The sequence below is a fragment of the Schistocerca gregaria genome, chromosome 6 (genome assembly GCF_023897955.1).
Source record: "Schistocerca gregaria isolate iqSchGreg1 chromosome 6, iqSchGreg1.2, whole genome shotgun sequence".
In the NCBI taxonomy this organism is placed as follows: Eukaryota; Metazoa; Arthropoda; class Insecta; order Orthoptera; family Acrididae; genus Schistocerca; species Schistocerca gregaria.
The window spans coordinates 426,853,461-426,873,761 of NC_064925.1; the positions used below are offsets into that span (position 1 = coordinate 426,853,461).

Sequence of the window (20,301 nt, forward strand, 5' to 3'; positions counted from 1 at the left end):
GGTCTGGCACGAAGCCGACATTTAAAAACATCCCAAAGGTGTTCTATACGATTCAGGTCAGGACTCTGTGCAGGGCAGTCCATTACAGGGATGTTATTGTGGTGTAACCAATCCGCCAAAGGCAGTGAATTATGGACAGGTGTTCGATGGTGTTGAAAGATGCAACCGCCATCCCCGAATTGGTCTTCAACAGTGGGAAGCAAGAAGGTACTTAAAACATCATTGTAGGCTTTTGCTCTGATAGTGACACGCAAAACTACAAGGGGTGCAAGCTCCCTCCATGAAAAACACGACCACACCATAACATCACCGCCTCGGAATTTTACTGTTGGCACTACACACGCTGGCAGATGACGTTCACCGGGCATTCACCATACCCACACCCTGCCGTCTGATCGGCACACTGTGTACAGTGATTCGTCACTCCACACAACGTTTTTCCACTGTTCAACTGTCCAATGTTTACGCTACCAAGCGAGGCGTCGTTTGGCATTTACCGGCGTGATGTGTGGATTACGAGCTGCTGCTCGACCATGAAATCCGGGCTTTCTCACCACCCACCTAACTGTCAAAGTACTTGCAATGGATCCTGATGCAGTTTGGTATTCCTGTGTGATGGTCTGGATAGATGTCTGCTTATTACACATTACGACCCTATTCAACTGTCGGCGGTCTCTGTCACTCAGCAGACGAGGTCGGTCTGATCGCTTTTGTGGTGTACGTGCCACTTCATTATCACACCGGAAACAGTGGAAATAGGGATGTTTAGGAGTGTGAAAATCTGGCGTACAGGCGTATGACACAAGTGGCACCCAATCAGCTGACCACGTTCCAAGTCCGTGAGTTCCGCGGAGCGTCCCATTCTGGTCTTTCACGATGTCTAATGACTACTGAGGTCACTGATAAGGAGTACCTACCAGTAAGTAACAGCACAATATACCTAATATAAAAAAAGTATGTTTTTGGGGGTGTCAGAGGAAGAAGAAACAGGATTCTCAGGATGGTTAATAATTATTATTAATTACTTCAGCAGTGACTAAACTGCAGAACTGGACCTAACCGATGAACTTCTCTACATATTCTAACCCCGAGGGAAAACCGATTTACTATGAATCTAGGCATTACAATCTCCACCGCATCTTGAGTTCATTCCAATCCTAATCTTCTCCATATGGTAAGAGGTAAGTCCATGAATTTTTTTCCACGATTAATTACGAACATCCATGGTTGTAGCCAAACGTCCATACTAAAGTGGCACATGCAAACATCCGAGACACGCAGAAGATTAATTTGGTGTGGATGTTGGAAATCGGTGTTTGGTCATCTTTCTTAATGTCAAAATATGCATTAGAGAAAGTAAAAAAGACGGGAGGGAGAAAGAGAAATAGAGAGAGAGAGAGAGAGAGAGAGAGAGAGAGAGAGAGAGAGAGAGAGAGAGAGCATGGCAAGTTAACAAAGAATGTGAAGATAAATGAGAGAGGACACTTACGTGAACGTTGTGACCACCTGATTCATTCGCAGGTCGAGCAGCTTGAGGCTGTCATCCCGCGTGCAGGCCAGCAGGTACTTGCCATCTGCAGAGGAAAACAAAATCACAACTCCAGTTACGAGGAGAACTTAGAACGAAGTAGCAACTTCCATTCTGAAACTGTATACAATACAAATGAAGAGGTAGTCATAAGCAGATTTACCAAAGTCCTTATTAGCAATTTCAAACATATGATAGGTACGATAGGCAATTACATCTCTATCATTAAAACTTTCAAGTCTAGGTACACTGGGAACTCCGCTACCACCTCTTACTATGGCAACAGTGAACCATGTTTTCTATATTTTTGTAACTGTTGTGCGACGACGAGGTCGGTATCTCCTCTAAGGCATCGAACTAACAACATCGGGAGACAAGAAGAATCGGATTCCAGTGAAGGGTGTTGCAGCCCACGCCCTCGTCGATGGTCCTCGTGTATTTCTTGGATGTTCTCTTAATTCTAGCTTGGATATAAATGACACTTTCTCACTTGGTAATGGATGGTTGACTGTTGCCATAGTAGGAGGTGGTAGCGGAGTTCCTAGTGTACCTGGACTTGAAAGTTCTAATGACAGAGATGTAATTGCCTATCGTACCTATCATATGTTTGAAATTGCTAATGAAGACTTTGGTAAATCTGCTTATGACTGCTGTGTCCAACTACACTGGTGGAGAGAAATACATGAAAATAGGTATAGATGTAGTTTATTGTGGGACAGTCATTTGTACAAAACAACAATTCAAACGCCATTGATGTCCGCGGCTCGTGGTCTAATGGCTAGCGTTGCTGCCTCTGGATCACGGGTCCCAGGCTCGATTCCCGGCTTTGTGATGTTCTCATCATTTCATCATCATCATCATCATCATTCGTGACAGCGGCTGGACTGAACTGTGTAAGAAATTGGACTGAAAAAATGTTGGGACTTTGGACGGGCGCTGATGACCGCACAGTTGAGCACCCCACAAACCAAACATCGTTATCATCAAACGCCACTGATTAGAATGGGTAATGGCCATGAGTCCAATGTGGTCCAAATCAAAGGTTCTAAAATGGCTGTGAAAACTTTACTAGTACGGTTTGTGATCACCTGGGACAGACAAGCAGCATGCAGTGGCCATATTGTTGACAAGTGAGTTCAAGAGTGCCTCCTCCATCGCGGTTTTCAACTCAACAGTGGTTCTGGGTGGGAGGGAGGAGTAGCGTGTTGCAACTGCCCTCCCAAGATCATCACATTCGCTTTCAATAGGATTCAGATGTAGTGATTAAGGCGGTCCAAGCCATATGGTGAACTTCCTCGTTTTGCAGATATTCATTAAACATTCGGGCCCCGTGTGGTCTTGCATTGTCGTCCATAAACATGAAATGAGGGCCAACAGCACCCCTGAAAGGTTGAACATAGAGCTCTAGGCTCTCCTGTCTGTACCTCTGGGCATACACGGAACCAGTGTCAAACACACGAAGTGGTGTGCAGGTATCGTGCATGATCACTGACCAACTCAGCAGTACACCTCCACCACCACGTATGACCCTTTCCGTGGTGTTGCGGGGATGGTATTGTGTCATACGTTCGCTCTATATGAAGACCCGTGGAGAATCGGATTCTAGACAAGCCGGATTCACCTGTGGAGACAACATTAGCCCACAGACGCTGTGTCCATTGTCTGTGTTGTATGTACCATTGCAAATGCTCTCTTTTGACGAAGGGGGTGAGTGAGATGCACACCGCTGGTGTGCTTGCACACAGTCCTGTCTCATGGAACATTCTGGCAACTGTCCAGTGGCAGCAGCGACGCCACCAGAGAATTGTGCGGCTATAAACGTACGCTGGCTCTTATTTTTTATCTCACAATACTTTTATGTTTTCACTATAAAATCTGTATCACATGCATCTATAAACTTCGAGGAGGATCATAGATTACTTTCAGTCCAAATATGACAGTCGTTCTGTTCTTTCCACCGGATGAAGTAAAAAAATATTTTTCTTCAAAATTTCTTGTAAAATTAACTTTTATTTTTGTTTTCGTAGCAGGTGGAATATCTTTCCTTTTAGCAACTGCTCCATCATACTGTACACTAAATATAGAGATGTATAATATTGTTTCAGAATTTTTACTGCCATTTGAAATTATCTCTAAATGAGGTGACCTTGAGGAGTCTGTTTCGTGACAGCCGCTAGCGCCTGCCTGACAGCTGTAGTGCAGCATAGGCCGAGGAGAACCTGAACATAGGCCTGCAAGCAGCCCGGACCTCACCCCCATCAGACTTGGGGCTACATCAAAGCCGAGAGGTGTTCTGCCCCGGTTGACTCAGAGGAGGAACTGGTTGCCAGAATTCTTGCAGCAGCCACACAAATACAGAACAATAAAGCAATTGGAAATATATAGCACCGTTTTATTCTCAATCACACACAATAATCTCCTGCACACTCGGTACTCCAAGAGTATGCGTTTCCGACACTTAGTTGAGTTGCGAAGTAGGTTTGTTTTTGTCTCCATAATTATCCCTATTAGTTTGGGCGCTGAATTTTTGAACGACCTTTATATGGAATAGGGTCAGTGAGGACTGCACACCACAGCTGAAAAAAATGTTAAAATATTACACAGAAGAAAGACTGATGTCCTAATAAGCTACCTGTGTGTTATTTAACTGCTGATCACGTGGTACTCGGTTCCAGCTACGGGTGGCCCATCTAACGGCTTCCAGGGGCAGCAAAAATTTACTTTCAGTGTTTCGTACAATCATTGACCTAATTTAAAAATTTGAAATGGGTCCTGTTCTACTCTTTAAGACGTATAATTTCACGTGAAAGTTGTCAAACAGAAGGAATTACTGTTATAAATCGTGTATATGTCTTGAGGCAGGGTAACTCACTGCGCGCAAATACACAGACTATATTCATCCAGTATTCGAGAATAAATACACTTAGCGACTTCCAACAATTTTACACGTCTTAATTTCAAACCTTTACAAAACATTTTTTTCTCCATCCCCCCCCCCCCCCCCCCCCCCGGGCCATACAGACACACATATGCACATACAAAACAACGAAGGGAAGATAGTTTATCGCTTACTACTTTATCGCTGTTCGTGCAGTACGACTGCAGCATTAGGCACAATGTGTTAATTTATTACTTCTTTACTAATCACTTTATTCGCAACACATTTTGCAGGCAGTATCCGCATATACCTTTAAATTTACCTGCAAAAATATCTTTATACGATATATAGCTCAGTGACGGTGACGTCATAAACATTGAGATACTTGAAAAACACATTAACTCATTTTTAAAGTAATCAAGCGTTTGCAGCTGTGTACAAGGTAGTTCGATTCCTTAGAGAAGCGGGGCTGGGGCGACACTGGTCCTTAAGAAGGCGCTATTACGTGTTGATCATTACACCTGCGAGCACAGAAATGACGCCGGCAGCGGTGGTCTCGCGGTTCTAGGCGCTCAGTCCGGAACCGCGTGATTGCTACGGTCGCAAGTTCGAATCCTGCCTCGGGCATGGATGTGTGTGATGTCCTTAGGTTAGTTAGGTATAAGTAGTTCTAAGTTCTAGGGTACTGATGACCACAGATGTTAAGTCCCATAGTGCTCAGAGCCATTTGAACCATTTTTGAACAGAAATGACTGTAGGGACTCAACTCATAGTTACACAGGACAGACTGACCTAGCTGGTTTCCTTACTCCTCATTAAGACGTAATAAAGGGCTGCCCACTCAATTCTTAGAAAAACCACATTTAACATAAAGTATAAGGCTATTAATTCAAACAGATAAGCCTTCAATTCATCTTTGAAATTTTACTGGCACAGTATGCGCATTTTGCTTCTTACCACTTTTTTATATATGGGAATGATAAGTCGACTTCCATATCAATTTGTTGGACCGACTTTGACCGGATGGGACGGAGAGAAGTGGAACAGTAATAAGAAAATGAACTCATATTCGGGATGACGGCTGTTCAAACTCCGTCCAGAATTCAAACATGTTTTCCGTCATTTCCCGAAATAGCCTACGGAGTTACCGAGTCGGTTTCTACGAAAGGGTAGTAGGTCTAGTTTCCTTCCTTACTGTGCTCCAATTTGAGCTGTGCTCCGGGACGAATTCGCTTGCTATCAAAGGGTCATTCACATCCACTAAGAGCCACTTGGTAAATTTTTGTGGTATTCAATCCTTCGATTGAGGATTTATCTCTGCTCTACTGCCCTACATTTCATTATATATATATAACTTCAGGGATGTCCGAGTTTTCTATTTGTAGGTATAGAAATGAACCTTCAATAAGAGTCACTGAGGTGATTCTTTTTGCGCTATTTGGATTTATAAGAAGTGTCAGCGAGGCTTAATTCAGAAGCACCGCCCAAGCACAGGATCAATGTTCATCGATGACGGTAATCTGCCCCTCGGTGGAGGAAAAAAAATGAAAAACCAAAAAAGAAAGAGAGGCAGGCTTTGGTCCTCCGTGCAGCTTTTAACGTACATTGTGTTCGTAGCCTATTTCGAAGCCCACGGAAGCAGCTGTCTCATGTTTATCCGGCGGCACAGATAATAAAGATTTACGGTCGTTCTCTCAGCAACCATTCTTCCTCTGTTTCTCCAATAAAACTCACCTCGTGAAGACCGAGAAAGAAGAATTAGGTGTGTCACCATCGTTTACCAATCCCTCCCGCACGTTACCCTCGTGCTGAGGGGCGGTCGATCAGAGTCATTTGTCTGACTTATAACTGGCCCTGGTTACACAAAAGGGAAATCACAACAACGTCTTTCGCTTTTTCTAACGGTGTTAAGCAATGAAGATAAGGGGAAGGGCTATCATAAAACTGTATATAGAGGTGTGTTCAAAACGTAACGGGAATTTACATTTTTTGGAAATAATTTTATTTTTTCGTCCACATTAATGTTACCTCCTTCAAAGCAGTGCCTATTAGGTAATATACACTCATGCCAGCGCTTCTGCCAATCCCCGAAAGACTTATGGAACTATATTTTTGCGACACCACTTAGCTCATTCAACAATGCCCTTTTAATCTCAGCTTGTAAACCGAGGGACCTTTAAGGTCCTCTTTATTTATGGAAACAGAAAAAAGGGATATGGGACCACATCTGGCGAATATGGAGACTGAGGTATCGCTACAGTGTTGTTTTTCGCCAAAAATTCGCGAACAAGCAATGAAGTGTGAGCAGGTGCATTACCGTGGTGCAAAAGATAAGGTTTTTTTCGCCACAAAGTCGGGCTTTTTTTACGGATTGCTGACCGCAGAACTTGCAAGTATTACTTAATGAGCGTTTGATCTTTTGGCAAGAACTCTATCATACACTGCGCCCTTAAAATCGAAGAAAACAGTGAGCAGAACCTTCACATTGGACCACTCTTGCTGAGTGGTTTTCGATCTTGGCGATCCAGACGTCGTACCCGTACACCCATGTTTCGTCACCTGTAATGACACGTTTCATTAGTTCTGCATCATTGTTGATGACGTTTAGCGACTCATCAGCAGCTACCATTCGACGCTGTTTTTGCTCTAGATTCAACACCTTTGGCACAAATCCAAGTTTCATACCGAAAACATCCGGAAAGATTTCATGGCATGAGCAAGCTGATATGCCAGCATCATCGGGAACCTCTCTGGTTGTGATTCGGCGATCGTTCATAATCATTTCTTTCAATTTTGGCACTTTTTCATAGGCTGCTGATGTGCTGTGGCATCCAGAACGTTCGTCATCTTCAGTTTCTTGACGGCCATCGTGGAAACGGTTATGCTTCTCGTAGAACGTTTTAATACCAGACCCACCAAAATCAGTATTCAACATTTCCCAAACGTTGTTACATTTTATTCTATTTTATAGCAAAATTTTATGCAAATTCTCCGATCCATTTTAAAACAATCAATGATCCCCAACTGTAAGCAAACAGATATAACCTACTTGACAACTGATGACAGACTAAACAACCCACATGGCTACCAGTCTACAATACGTTTACGACATGTTTACCAGCATAACAACGAAAGATCGCGAGAATCGGACTAATACAACGTGAGAAATTAAAAAAATTCCCGATATTTTTTAACATATTTCTTAGACCCACTGTTTACAAAAATAATACGCAACAGAGTGAAAAGAAAACTTGAGGAGATACTCAATGACGAACAGCTAGGTCTCAACAGTGGGTAACCAAAAATTACGCTTCTTTATTTAGCATATTTACGGATCTCGTCGGCAAACTTCTCAAAAATTTAAAGTTGAAACCAACAATTCATATTACGAAGCGAAGAATGTATTTTCTACACATTCAAGCGGAATAATAACAGCAAGAAAGTAGATTAATATATGGCAGCATTTATTATCATTTTCATTCTTCCTATGCTCCTGACCGTTTTCTTCAACTTCCTGTCTACCACTTTTGTGACAGACGTCGCAGAGACTGAAATGGTTTCTGAATATGTCAGAAGAAACAAGAAGGAAGTATAGAAGAAATGATCGTTCTACAAGCTAAAGGCAAAATAAAATATATAATAATTAACTAACCGGATGGGCAGGCAGCACTGCGCAGGACTGGATAACAATGAACGAAACTATGAAGCCAGTAACGACAAAAATTGTAAATTATAAAGATATGAAGGAAGTTAACTAACGAAAAATCAAAAATGCATAAGACAGCAGTGACAACACCAAACGAGAACTATCTTAAAACTCCTACGTTCGGAAGACAACACTTCTGTTTTGTATGTAGTCAATGGTTGGTTGGTTTGGGGAAGGAGACCAGACAGCGTGGTCATCGGTCTCATGGGATTAGGGAAGGATGGAGAAGGAAGTCGGCCGTGCCCTTTCAGAGGAACCATCCCGGCATTTGCCTAGAGTGATTTAGGGAAATCACGGAAAACCTGAATCAGGATGGCCGGACGCGGGATTGAACCGTCGACCTTCCGAACGCGAGTCCAGTGTCTAACCACTGCGCCACCTCGCTCGGTTGTAGTCATTGGCGAGCCGTGTATATACAAGAGAGAAACTGTTAGAATTCGAAATTTATTGTTGCTGGAGAATTTTAAAATGAAGTTAACGAATAAGTTAGCAATTTAAAAAGTGGCAAAAAACTTACGGAGGAATGACACACGTGAAAAAGTCTTACCTTGAAATGAGACATGCTGATGGGATCAGTCTAGACACTGACACCCCAACAATTTGCCGATAGATAAAGAAAAGAAGATTAGGTTTTAACGCCACGTCGATGACGAGATCATTACGAGCTTGGATTGCACAAACATTAAGGAGGATAGCCGCTATTTCCTGTCCAAACGAACCATACTGTCAATCGCCGTTATCGACTAACAGTAGCCTTGGAAAGGCTAATTCTCAAGAGTTGGGCGGGAACCGAACCCCTTCCGAAATTGAAACGAGTGACCTAACTCGGCACTAATTTGTTTTGTTTGGCAGTGGAGCAGTAACAGTGTACAAGAAATCAAATCCTGGAAAAGTTATAAAGGTTGACATACTGTTACTGAACAATCCAAAGAGATGTTTTATTGTTGTTATGTACCTTAAATGATCGGTTTCTAGGTCTACATATTTGTCTTAACTCAAAAGAAATGCTGAAGAACATAAAAACGTGGTTTTATTAAAAACGTAACACACAATTGTTTTTGTCTCTCCTGTACTAGCACATAGTGCAGGTAACTAGAGTGCTAAGTTACATCCTCCACAGATGAGCACCATTGCTACCTCCTCTTCGTTGGTGCATACTGTACTCAGATAAACCTGACTGAATGATTGGTCGGCATTTTCCTTGTGCTTTCATTTGTCTCCTGTCAACTGCAGCAAGTGGACGAGTTACGTTACCCTGGGTTATTTGCAGTGTTTGCAAGTACGGGAGAGTCTAAGTCAATTTTGTGTAACGTTTTTAATAGCGTCATATAAATGTGAATGGTACTCTGTGACGCGTTTTTGAACAGGTCTTGAAGAGAGTAAGCTCATTATCGAGTAAAAACGCACTGGGTTTAAAAAAGACGTATTGCAGTTCACATCTTCGTAACAAACAAAGTTATAAGAGAGGCTGTCATGCTGATTAATGTCCCCTTGGTAGCTAAACAACTTTTCTTGACACATTATCTGGACAGAAAGTTATTTGCTGCGGTCAAGATAAATGGGACTCCCCGTGTGTTAAAGAAATATAGGTGAACACAAGTAAGGTCGCATCCATGAAGATGAATCTACCAAAATAAATGTTACAATGGTTATTGGAACACCTGGATGCACCATCACACAGAGAAGAACAGAGTGGGTTTCGATTCTCGCTAAACGTAACAAATCGCTTCAGGCAAATTTCGGCCGACTTCCGTTCCCATCCTTCCCTAATCAGATGGGACCGATGACCTCGCTATTTGGTTCCATCCCCCAAATCAACCAACCAACAAATCGAGAAGCGCAAGGATGATTGGAAATGTGTTGCGTCAAAAGGGAATCACTTCCATGGTTCTATAGGGAGCTGGGGAGAGTAAAATCTGTAGTGAAAGAAAAAAGACAATACACTCAACAAATAACTGAGGCCATGGGGTGCAAGAGGCACTCTCAGATTAACAGGTTGGGAAGAAGTCGTGGCAGGTCGCTCCAAGCAGTCAGAGGACCGATGAAGGAGAGGAATGGGAAATCAGCAGCTCTTGATGGTTTTGAAATATCTATTTTTTTCCAAATACTGCCCTACCTGCGAATTAACGAGCTACGTTTGGAACTGGTTGAACTGAGTGTTCGGCTTACCCTTGGAGATGTCCAGCGAGGTGACCTTCCCCTGCAGCTGGACGCCGTTGGAGCCGCACTCGGTGCGCGCGTCCCAGAAGCGCAGCCTCTGGTCGAAGTGGCCGCTGATGATGGTGGCGCCAGAGCCGTCCCACGTCACCAGGTCGTTGCAGATGGAGCCGGCGAATTTCGTCTCCACACCTTTGCGGACGACAAAATCATTTACTTATTTGTACAGCATAACATCAGCTACACACAAAGTAAAAATACATTAACGATTAATAAATACTGGTGTCAGACTAGGTAGCAATTTATCATGAGGATGATGATGATGATTTTGACTGGTTTGTGAGGCATTCAACTGTGCGGTCATCAACGCCCATATACATTCCCAATCTGAGCACAATCCAATCTCGCCACTTTTCATGAATGATGAGGACAACACAAACACCCAGTCCCCGGGCAGAGAAAATCCTCAACCCGGCCGACAGAGGTGATCCAGAGGTAGCAACGCTAACCACTAGACCACGAGCTGCGGATGCTAGTAACTTACTTCCACTGTCTTCTCAATTGCATCTTAGGAAAACTGCGAGAATTTTGAACGAAAAATTTAAAGGAAAAGTATTACAGCTCATGCCGAGGGGAAAGACTAAGCGAGTTGCCGTAATTGCCAAGTGCTTGCACAGGACTTTGCGATGTATTTCGAAAGCCAAATAAATGCAGGAATACAAATAAATCTCATGCAAGATAAAGTCAACATGTCACGCTTAAGAATCTTTGCAAAGAAAACGTAATTTGTATCGAACATAAAGAGCGCTCGAAAGCTATCAAGAACAGGTCTTGGCGCACTAGAAAAGTTAAAGAAATTGAAATATTTGCGGGAAGTGATCCTACAAAACAGTGTAGATATAACCTCTATAGAAAAAACAATACCTGAGGTAGAAAGAGCTTACTGTATATTTAAGCACATCTACGATAAAAAATGATTATCTAAAAACTTTAAAACGAGATACTAAAGTACAGTGTCGCAGCGGGAACGCCTACACGCTAGATAATGCTTAGTAGTGAATTATAAGCTCGAAAATTATAAGAATAAGATAGAAGACTCGGAAGTAAATATTAGGTCGATTTCACGATTTTGGAAATTAATAAGTAACAAGAAATTTATCAGAACATGAAAAACACACCAGAATCAATGCGAAAGAAGAAACAGAGTGATATTCTATCGGAATATTTAAAGAATGAATTACAAAAGACTAAAAAAAGAATCTTCTAATATCTTTGGGGAAAAGTTAACAACCAGTTGGGTTCAAAAGGTGGAGAAAGGCTCTGAAATAAAATAAAACATAGGAGACGGGTTGTAACCGGAAGGTCCGTGTTACTTTGAGGCACTGCAAGCGGTCAACAACTACTCCCTTGTGCTGTAACCTTACAGCTCAAAATTGAGGAGGCTGTGAGACCTATAGTACTGACACCTATGCTGGAGTCCGCTAATCGAGGAAATTTTCGGAAAAAAGAGAAATACCAAGGAACCAGTACTGAAGTGCAGTAGTTTCCTATGTTCTGTCTTTGAGCGTACGCAACTATATGACAAGTGCGCAGATGGTACAGTGAGTAGGTACTGCTAGTGTTAACTGCGGGCTGCGAGGGAGACGAGATGTTAAAATGCAAAGTTCTGGTTCACTGCTAGCAAATCGACTGCGAACGTCTACTCCCTTGTGAACCTATCGTTGAAGCTGAAGGAACTACCTGAAAAAGAAAAAAAAATCCCGCATGACGTTTTATACGTTAGGATCTGTCTTCTTCGTCTTCCTCTTATCTGGCGATAGGCGGCCAGTCCCGTGTGACTGATTTCCGACAGCATCACTGAACCACCCGAAGTCCGCTCGTCTCCCTAGGTGTGTGGTCGCGAAAGAGGGTTCCTTGCCCTTTTTAGCATAAATCAGGTGGTCGTCAGACTGCGGCCACATCAAGTACTCGCACAGCCCGCGGTTCTCAGACGTATTTTATAATAATATCTGTCTATCAACTAAGAACTAAGGGCTGAATCAAAAAAAAAAAACTCAACTAACGTTAGTAGCTTTTTAGGAGTCTACTTTGCCTCCTCAGTAACACACAAAAATACTTATTGAGACAGCAGTATTTCAAGATTTAATTTTAATTGTTGTTGTTGTTGCAGTCTTTAGTCCTGAGACTAGTTTGATGCAGCTCTCCATGCTACTCTATCCTGTGCAAGCTTCTTCATCTCGCAGTACCTATCGCAACCTACATCCTTCTGAATCTGCTTAGTGTATCCATCTCTTGGTCTCTCTCTACAATTTTTACCCTCTAATACTAAATTGGTGATCCCTTGATGCCTCAAAACATCTCCCACCAACCGATCCATTCTTCTAGTCAAGTTGTGTCACAAACGTCTCTTCTCCCCAATCCTATTCAATACCTCCTCATTAGTTATGTGATCTACCCATCTAATCTTCAACATTCTTCTGTAGCACCACATTTCGGAAGCGTCTACTCTCATCTTGTCCAAACTATTTATTGTCCATGTTTCACTTCCATACATGGCTACACTCCACACAAATACTTTCAGAAACGACTTCCTGACACTTAAATCTATATTCGAAGTTAACAAATTTCTCTTCTTCAGGAACGCTTTCCTTGCCTTTGCCAGTCTACATTTTATATCCTCTCTACTTCGACCATCACCAGTTATTTTGCTCCCCAAATAGCGAAACTCCTTTACTACTTTATGTGTCTCATTTCCTAATCTAATTCCCTCAGCATCACCCGATTTAATTTGATTACATTCCATTATCCTCGTTTTGCTTTTGTTGATGTTCATCTTATACCCTCTTTTCAAGACACTGTCCATTCCGTTCAACTGCTCTTCCAAGTCCTTTGCTGTCTCTGACAGAATTACAATATCATCGGCGAACCTCAAAGTTTTTATTTCTTCTCCATGAATTTTAATACCTACTCCAATTTTTTCTTTCTTTTCCTTCACTGCTTGCTCAATATACAGATTGCATAACATCGGGGAGAGGGTACAACCCTGTCTCACTCCCTTCCCAACCACTGCTTCCCTTTCATGCCCCTCGACTCTAATAACTGCCATCTGGTTTCTGTACAAATTGTAAATAGCCTTTCGCTTCCTGTATTTGAAAGAGAGTATTCCAGTCAACATTGTCAGAAGCTTCCTCTAAGTCTACAAATGCTAGAAACGTAGTTTTGCCTTTCCTTAATCTAGATTCTAAGATAAGTCGCAGGGTTAGTATTGCCTCACGTGTTCCAATATTTCTATGGAATCCAAACTGATCTTTCCCGAGGTCGGCTTCTACTACTTTTTCCATTCGTCTGTAAAGAATTCGCGTTAGTATTTTGCAGCCGTGACTTATTAAACTGACAGTTCGGTAATTTTCACACCTGTCAACACCTGCTTTCTTTGGGATTGGAATTATTCTTTTCTTCTTGAAGTTTGGGGGTATTTCGCCTGTCTCATACATCTTGCTCGCCAGATGGTAGAGTTTTGTCAGGAGTGGCTCTCCCAAGGCTGTTAGTAGTTGTAATGGAACATTGTCTACTCCCGGGGCCTTGTTTCGACTCGGGTCTTTCAGTGCTCTGTCAAACTCTTCTCGCAGTACCACATCTCCCATTTCATATTCATCTACATCCTCTTCCATTTCCATAATATTGTCCTCAAGTACATCGCCCTTGTATAGCCCCTCTATATACTCCTTCCACCTTTCTGCTTTCCCTTCTTTACTTAGAAATGGGTTTCCATCTGAGCTCTTGATATTCATGCAAGTGGTTCTCTTTTCTCCGAAGGTCTCTTTAATTTTCCTGTCGGAAATATCTATCTTACCCCTAGTGAGATAAGCCTCTACATCCTTTAAATTTGTCATCTAGCCACCCCTGCTTAGCCATTTTGCACTTCCTGTCGATCTGATTTTTGAGACGTTTGTATTCCTTTTTGCCTGCTTCATTTACTGCATTTTTGTATTTTCTCCTTTCATCAATTAAATTCAATATTTCTTCTGTTACCCAAGGATTTCTACTAGCCCTCCTCTTTTTAGCTACTTGATTGTCCGCAGCTCGTGGTCGTGCTGTAGCGTTGTAGCTTCCAGCGCCCGGGTTCCCTGGTTCGATTCCCGGCGGGGTAGGGATTTTCTCTGCCTCGTGATGACTGGGTGTTGTGTGCTGTCCTTAGGTTAGTTAGGTTTAAGTAGTTCTAAGTTCTAGGGGACTGATGACCATAGATGTTAAGTCCCATAGTGCTCAGAGCCATTTGAACCATTTGAACCTACTTGATCCTCTGCTGCCTTCAGTACTTCATGTCTCAAAGCTACCCATTCTTCTTCTACTGTATTTCTTTCCCCCATTCCTGTCCAATTTTCCCTTAACCTCTCCCAGAAAGTTTGTACAACCACTGGTTTAGTCAGTTTATCCAGGATGTAGGTGAATTCTGCGGTGAGCTAAGTAGATTTACCTCACTGGCTAAGGGGCAACTAGCGTGGACACTGTGACGTTAAGATATCTGAGAGGTGGAATGTCTTATTGTTCGTCTTGCTGTTCTGACGATTCACGAGCGTGAGCTGCTAGGGTATAAATTTTGACACGGAAGTCTACATCTATATGGATACTCTGCAAATCACGTTCAGGTGTCTGGCAGAGGGTTCATCGAACCAGCTTCACAGTTTTCTATTATTCCAATCTCGTATTTCAAGCTCGTATAGCGCGCGGAAAGAATGAACAGCTATATCTTTCTGTACGAGCTCTGATTTCCCTTATTTTATCGTGGTGATCTTTCCTCCTACGTAGGTCGGCGTCAACAAAATATTTTCGCATTTGGAGGAGAAAGTTGGTGATTGGAATTTTGTGAGAAGATTCGCTCGCAACGAAAAACGCCTTTCCTTTAATGATTTCCAACCCAAATTCTGTATCATTTCTGTGACACTTTCTCCCATATTTCGCGATGTACTTTTTAGATGTACTCCGTCAGTCCTAACTGGTAAGGATCCCACACCGCGCAGCAGTATTCTAAAAGAGGATGGACAAGTGTAGTGTAGGCAGTCTCCTTAGTAGGTCTGTTACATTTTCTAAGTGTCCTGCCAATAAAACGCAGTCTTTGGTTAGCCTTCCCCACAACATTTTCTATGTGTTTCTTCCAATTTAAATTGTTCGTATTTGTAATACCTAGGTATTTAGTTGAATTTACGGCTTTTAGATAACATGGATTCGTGAATGCGCGTTACAAAGATTATCTTCAAATGCGGTACTTAATTGCAGCAACTAACATTAAATTAGTTAATTAAATCTGTTACGGCACAATGCAATGCGTAGAAGAAAAAATGACACTGAATACATTTAGTAAGTATTTGTGGTCGTCACTCTTATTGCATAATGCATTTAAACATAAGTAAAAATGCTATTATCAATCAATTAATCATCCGATGACCCAGAAAATACAACAACACTTAGTTAGGCAATTGAGGCCCCATAGCTTAGGTGTTGCTGAGGGTGACAGCAGTCTGCCACAGAAAACAGTCGTCACGAAGTTTCTAATGGTGCCGACGTTTAACAATCATACCTTGGTGGTCAGCAGCCAACTTATCGCGTCCCTGCTACGGCTATACCCGGATCAGAATAACAAACTAACTGATAGCGATGAATAGTTAAGCGAGGAAGGGGATGATGTGCGTGCACGCACATTATGGCTGTAGCAGCAACAGCTGTGCGGTTCCTTACTGGACTAACTTCTCACGTCGCCTTTTAATGTGTAACATTGAGTTCGCTTTACAGGATCGTTATATCCTTGTGGCTTAACAAACGCACTCCCGTGTATAAAATGATATCGTGTTCCTATTATATGTACATCTCAACAAAAGCGAAAGGAAGAGCACTGTTTTTACAAAAATCAGAATGAATCACGCTCAGCAGTCGTATTCGATACGTAAGGGGTGTTCAAATGGATCTTAATCTTTCATGTAAATATAATAACTAACAACATTACAGTAATATAAATAGCTTGAGTACTTGCCAGTCACTGTAATGTGCATGCAAAGCGTCGTATTTGTGCAGAAGAGTACTCCTTAACAGTGAGATGAGATTTATTCTGCAAATGTAGTACACACCATTCAGTCAACACAAACACAAAAATAAAGACATATTGTGGTAAAATGTACATGCCGCTTAGTTCAGAATCACGTCTTCCACGTCACTGCCGTCATCTGCGCGCTGGTCCGTGGGCGAGCCACTGTACTTGCCCACGGCTAAAAATGTATTCTCTATATTACTCACTTCACGTGTACATGCTTCTTTAACAAGCATTTCCGTGTAGCGTACAACTTTCCTCCACTTCTCTGGAGTTATTTGTGCCACTGCTTCCTATAACAGTCTTTTAATTTCAGCCACAGTGAAGCTTTTGTTACTTGTTACCACGTAATTTTTAATTTGTGCTCAAACCATTTCGATGGCGTCAAAATGGCAGCGGTATGGTGGAAGCCTAAGAACCCTGTAGCCATGTTCTTTAGCTACCTCGTCCACAGCACTCAGTTGAAACTGTGACTTATTTTTCTTTACTATTTCCATGAGCTCCGCCTTACATAAAGCGTCCTGAATTTTCACGTTGTAGCGTTTCAACCGTTCAACAATGTCGGCCTTTTTCTAAGCCATCGCTGGAGCTTTATACTTAATAACTGAATGGTATGGGGCGCTATCCAATACAGTGACAGTCCGCCGATTTAAGGGCTACTCCGAGACGGAAAGGGGGAGCCTGGCAGAGCCACGATCTGATGCACCAGGACTCACAACCCTCGGAGATTGGTGGGATGCAGGTCCAAGAGGCACAATTACACTGAAAGGTGTATCAGGTGTCCTCAGTAAGATCGATATCTGAGTAGAGGGAGGGACGAGGCGGCAAGCAAACACTTTCATATATTGCTCCTCAGCCAACTGTGAGAGTGGTTGTGACATTACATCACAAGTCACCCGCACCACGTGCCAAAATTCGTACTTGACCACTTGTGCGAGGGAAAACACCTTAATTGAAATTCCTGTACATATCTCTACGGATTAGTGATCCCTTCGTTACAGTTAACACTCTTCTGTATGTCATTTCTTACCATGAATTTTATGTCGATGTATACTTCATAACAAAAAAAGTGAAGCACCAGGAAGTAGATGGGGAAACGAAATTAAACTTCACACTATTTGAGAGGTTATTTGATGTTATTTCACTGATAACAAACTCGAGTCAAATTTACGAAGAACTTGATTGTATACAGATAAGCCATACATCAGTATGACTTTGCAACCCGTATGGCCTGGATGCTTGCACTTATTCGGTCGGGAGTAGCTTCATAAAGGGGGTTGTACCCTTTCCTGAGGCAAGCTGGCCAACAAATGGTGTAAACTGTACTTAATATCCCGGATACTTGATACTGGCCGGCCGGTGTGGCCGGGCGATTCTAGGCGCTTCAGTCTGGAACCGTGCGACCGCTACAGTCGCAGGTTCGTATCCTGCCTCAGGCATGGTTATGTGTGATGTCCTTAGATTAGTTAGGTTTAAGTAGTTCTAAGTTCTATGGGGCTGATAACCTCAGATGTTAAGTTCCAAAGTGTTCAGAGCCATTTGAACCACACTTGGCACTAGGACGGAGCTAACGTTCGAGCTGATTACAGACATGTTCTGTCTAGGACAGCTCTTGGGATGCTGCTGGCGAGGGGAGCAGTGCTGTATCACGCAGGCAATTCATAAAACCCGTGACACATATGGACAAGCAATGTCCAGTTGAAAATTGGCACCACGACTCTGCCGCATAACACGTAACACATGAGGACGCAGGAAGTCTGTGACTTACCGTTGTGCTGTCAGAGTACCATCAAATAGTACCAGTCGCGACCTCAAGTCATACTCAATGGTCCCGAAACCATGACGCCAGGAGTGACTTCGCTCTGCCTCTCCAAAACACTGGGAGAATGGAACTCCTCCCCAGGCCGCCGTCAGATTCGACGACGATGGCCATTCGGGGGTAGTGCAGAATCGCGAATCATCGCTTAATACGTTGCGATGCCATCCGCAGTACATGCTTCCCAGTCACGGCACCATTCCAAATTCAGTCGTTTATGCTAGTGTTAACAGCGGCCTATGCAAAGGACGGAGTGCTGCTAGTCTCCGACAAATGTTGCAGGATGAGACTGAATGTTGTACAGAGTCCATTACGTGTTCTCGGGTGGCGTGAGCAGGTGTCAACGGAGTTACGATTTGACTGGTGCACAATACAGCGATCCTCATTGAAGCTCGACGACAGGTACGTCTACCCTCAAGTTCCCATGCAATCTAAGATCGTGACACTGTCACATCCGAATGATCCATAAATCTGGATACTGCACGATTCGACCAGCCGGCCAACTGGAGGCCCACAATGAGACCCCTTCCAAGCACCGACAGATGCTGTAACACTTGTCTCACACGAGTATGCGGCATCTCTGTGTCCTTCATACTGATCACTCAACATCTGACGCTCTTCACGCCCCTTATACTCCCTACCTGGTACAAATATCAAACACGAACAACACTAATGTAGTCTGGTGAACGTTCTACCTGTCACACAAATTTGCAACTTTTGTCATTTACATACACAGCGAGAGTGTGTACGTGAATGAAATTACATAGACATCCGACCACGTCTTCTGGGTGTTACACTTTTTTTTTTTTTTTTTTTTTTTGAGACAGTATACTTTGCACGCAGATTTTCCCCTCAGACAACAACAGGAGTGTAAAGAGACTAACATAGCCAGATTCTTTACATAGTGAGGGCCAGCATTTGTGACCGAGCGGTTCTAGGCGCTTCAGTCTGGAACCACACTGCTGCCACGGTCGCAGGTCCGAATCCTCCCTCGGGGATGGACGTGTGTGATGTCCTTAGGTTAGTTAGGTTTAAGTAGTTATAAATCTAGGGAACTGATTACCTCAGATGTTAAGTCCCATAGTGCTTAGAGCCATTTTTTACATACAGACATACTGCAGAAAATCCGAGCGGTTCTAGGCGCAACAATCTAGCACCGCGCGACCGCTACGGTCGCAGGTTCGAATCCTGCCTCGGGCATGGATGTGTGTGATGTCCTTAGGTCAGTTAGGTTTAAGTAGTTCTAAGTACTAGGGGACTGATGACCTCAGATGTTAAGTCCCATAGTGTTCATAGCAATTTGAACCATTTTACTGCAGAAAAGTATCCCGGAACCTGCTCTACGATACGGCCATTATGAAAGAACTTGCTTATTTCTCCAAAATGAGAAGAGTCCTCCTCCTTAAAAAGAGGCGCCTTGATACAGAGAACGTCCTCCTTCGCGCCGGTTCAGGATGCAAAACCTATGACGAACGAAGGCTCTCTGTTTCAGCAAGTAGAAGTTACCTTTCTCAGAAGTCGGTACAAGAGCTAGTTTGTGAGGTCAGAAGCTTACTGAATACTGGTTACCGCGTCACCCTCAGGCCTATTCTCGGGAAACGCCAATGGTTAGCGCTCTCGGGTCAAGGCATTTCCCACGTAGAGTGTTGCCGCTGCTTTGCTGTTCATTACGCAGGGTGAGAGCTACCTCGAGCAGCACCGCTGTAGCAGCCTACTGGATGTTGCAAGCAATCTTCATATTGGCATGATAAGAAGAAATGGCAGCCATCCCCCTTTGTCGGCTCGACCACAGTATCATGAATACAGTGATCCCTCAGACCTCTCTGCCTTGTAAAGAAAGTTTCCTCTCAACAGTATCTGCAGTGTAGAGGTTCAATTTAGTTCCTGGAATACACACACACATTGCCCGCCACTGTGTAATCACTACTTGTTTGTCCGCCTCCGTAGCTAAGCGATAGCGTTTCCGCTTACCACATAGGGGGCCCGGGTTCGATTCCCGGCAGGGGACTGGGTTTGTGTGTCCTTCATCATCATTGACCCGCAAGTCGCCGAAGTGGCGTTAACTTAAATGTACTTGCCTGGGGCCTTCCGGACAACAATGCCATACGATCATTTCCATTTTTTTATCACTACT

At 43.1% G+C, this 20,301-nt stretch overlaps 1 protein-coding gene across 4 annotated transcripts in view; it reads right to left on the reverse strand.

Moving 5' to 3' along the window:
- Positions 1 to 20,301, reverse strand: part of LOC126277973 (autophagy-related protein 16-1-like) — an 837,530-nt gene that overhangs the window by 34,053 nt on the left and 783,176 nt on the right. For all 4 annotated transcript variants that reach the window (XM_049977625.1, XM_049977627.1, XM_049977626.1 and 1 more), the window contains exons 3-4: positions 10,282 to 10,461; positions 1,490 to 1,574 (exon numbers count right to left, since the gene is read on the reverse strand). In XM_049977625.1, the coding sequence (XP_049833582.1) occupies positions 1,490 to 1,574; positions 10,282 to 10,461 (265 nt within the window). The remainder of the gene's footprint in view (positions 1 to 1,489; positions 1,575 to 10,281; positions 10,462 to 20,301) is intronic.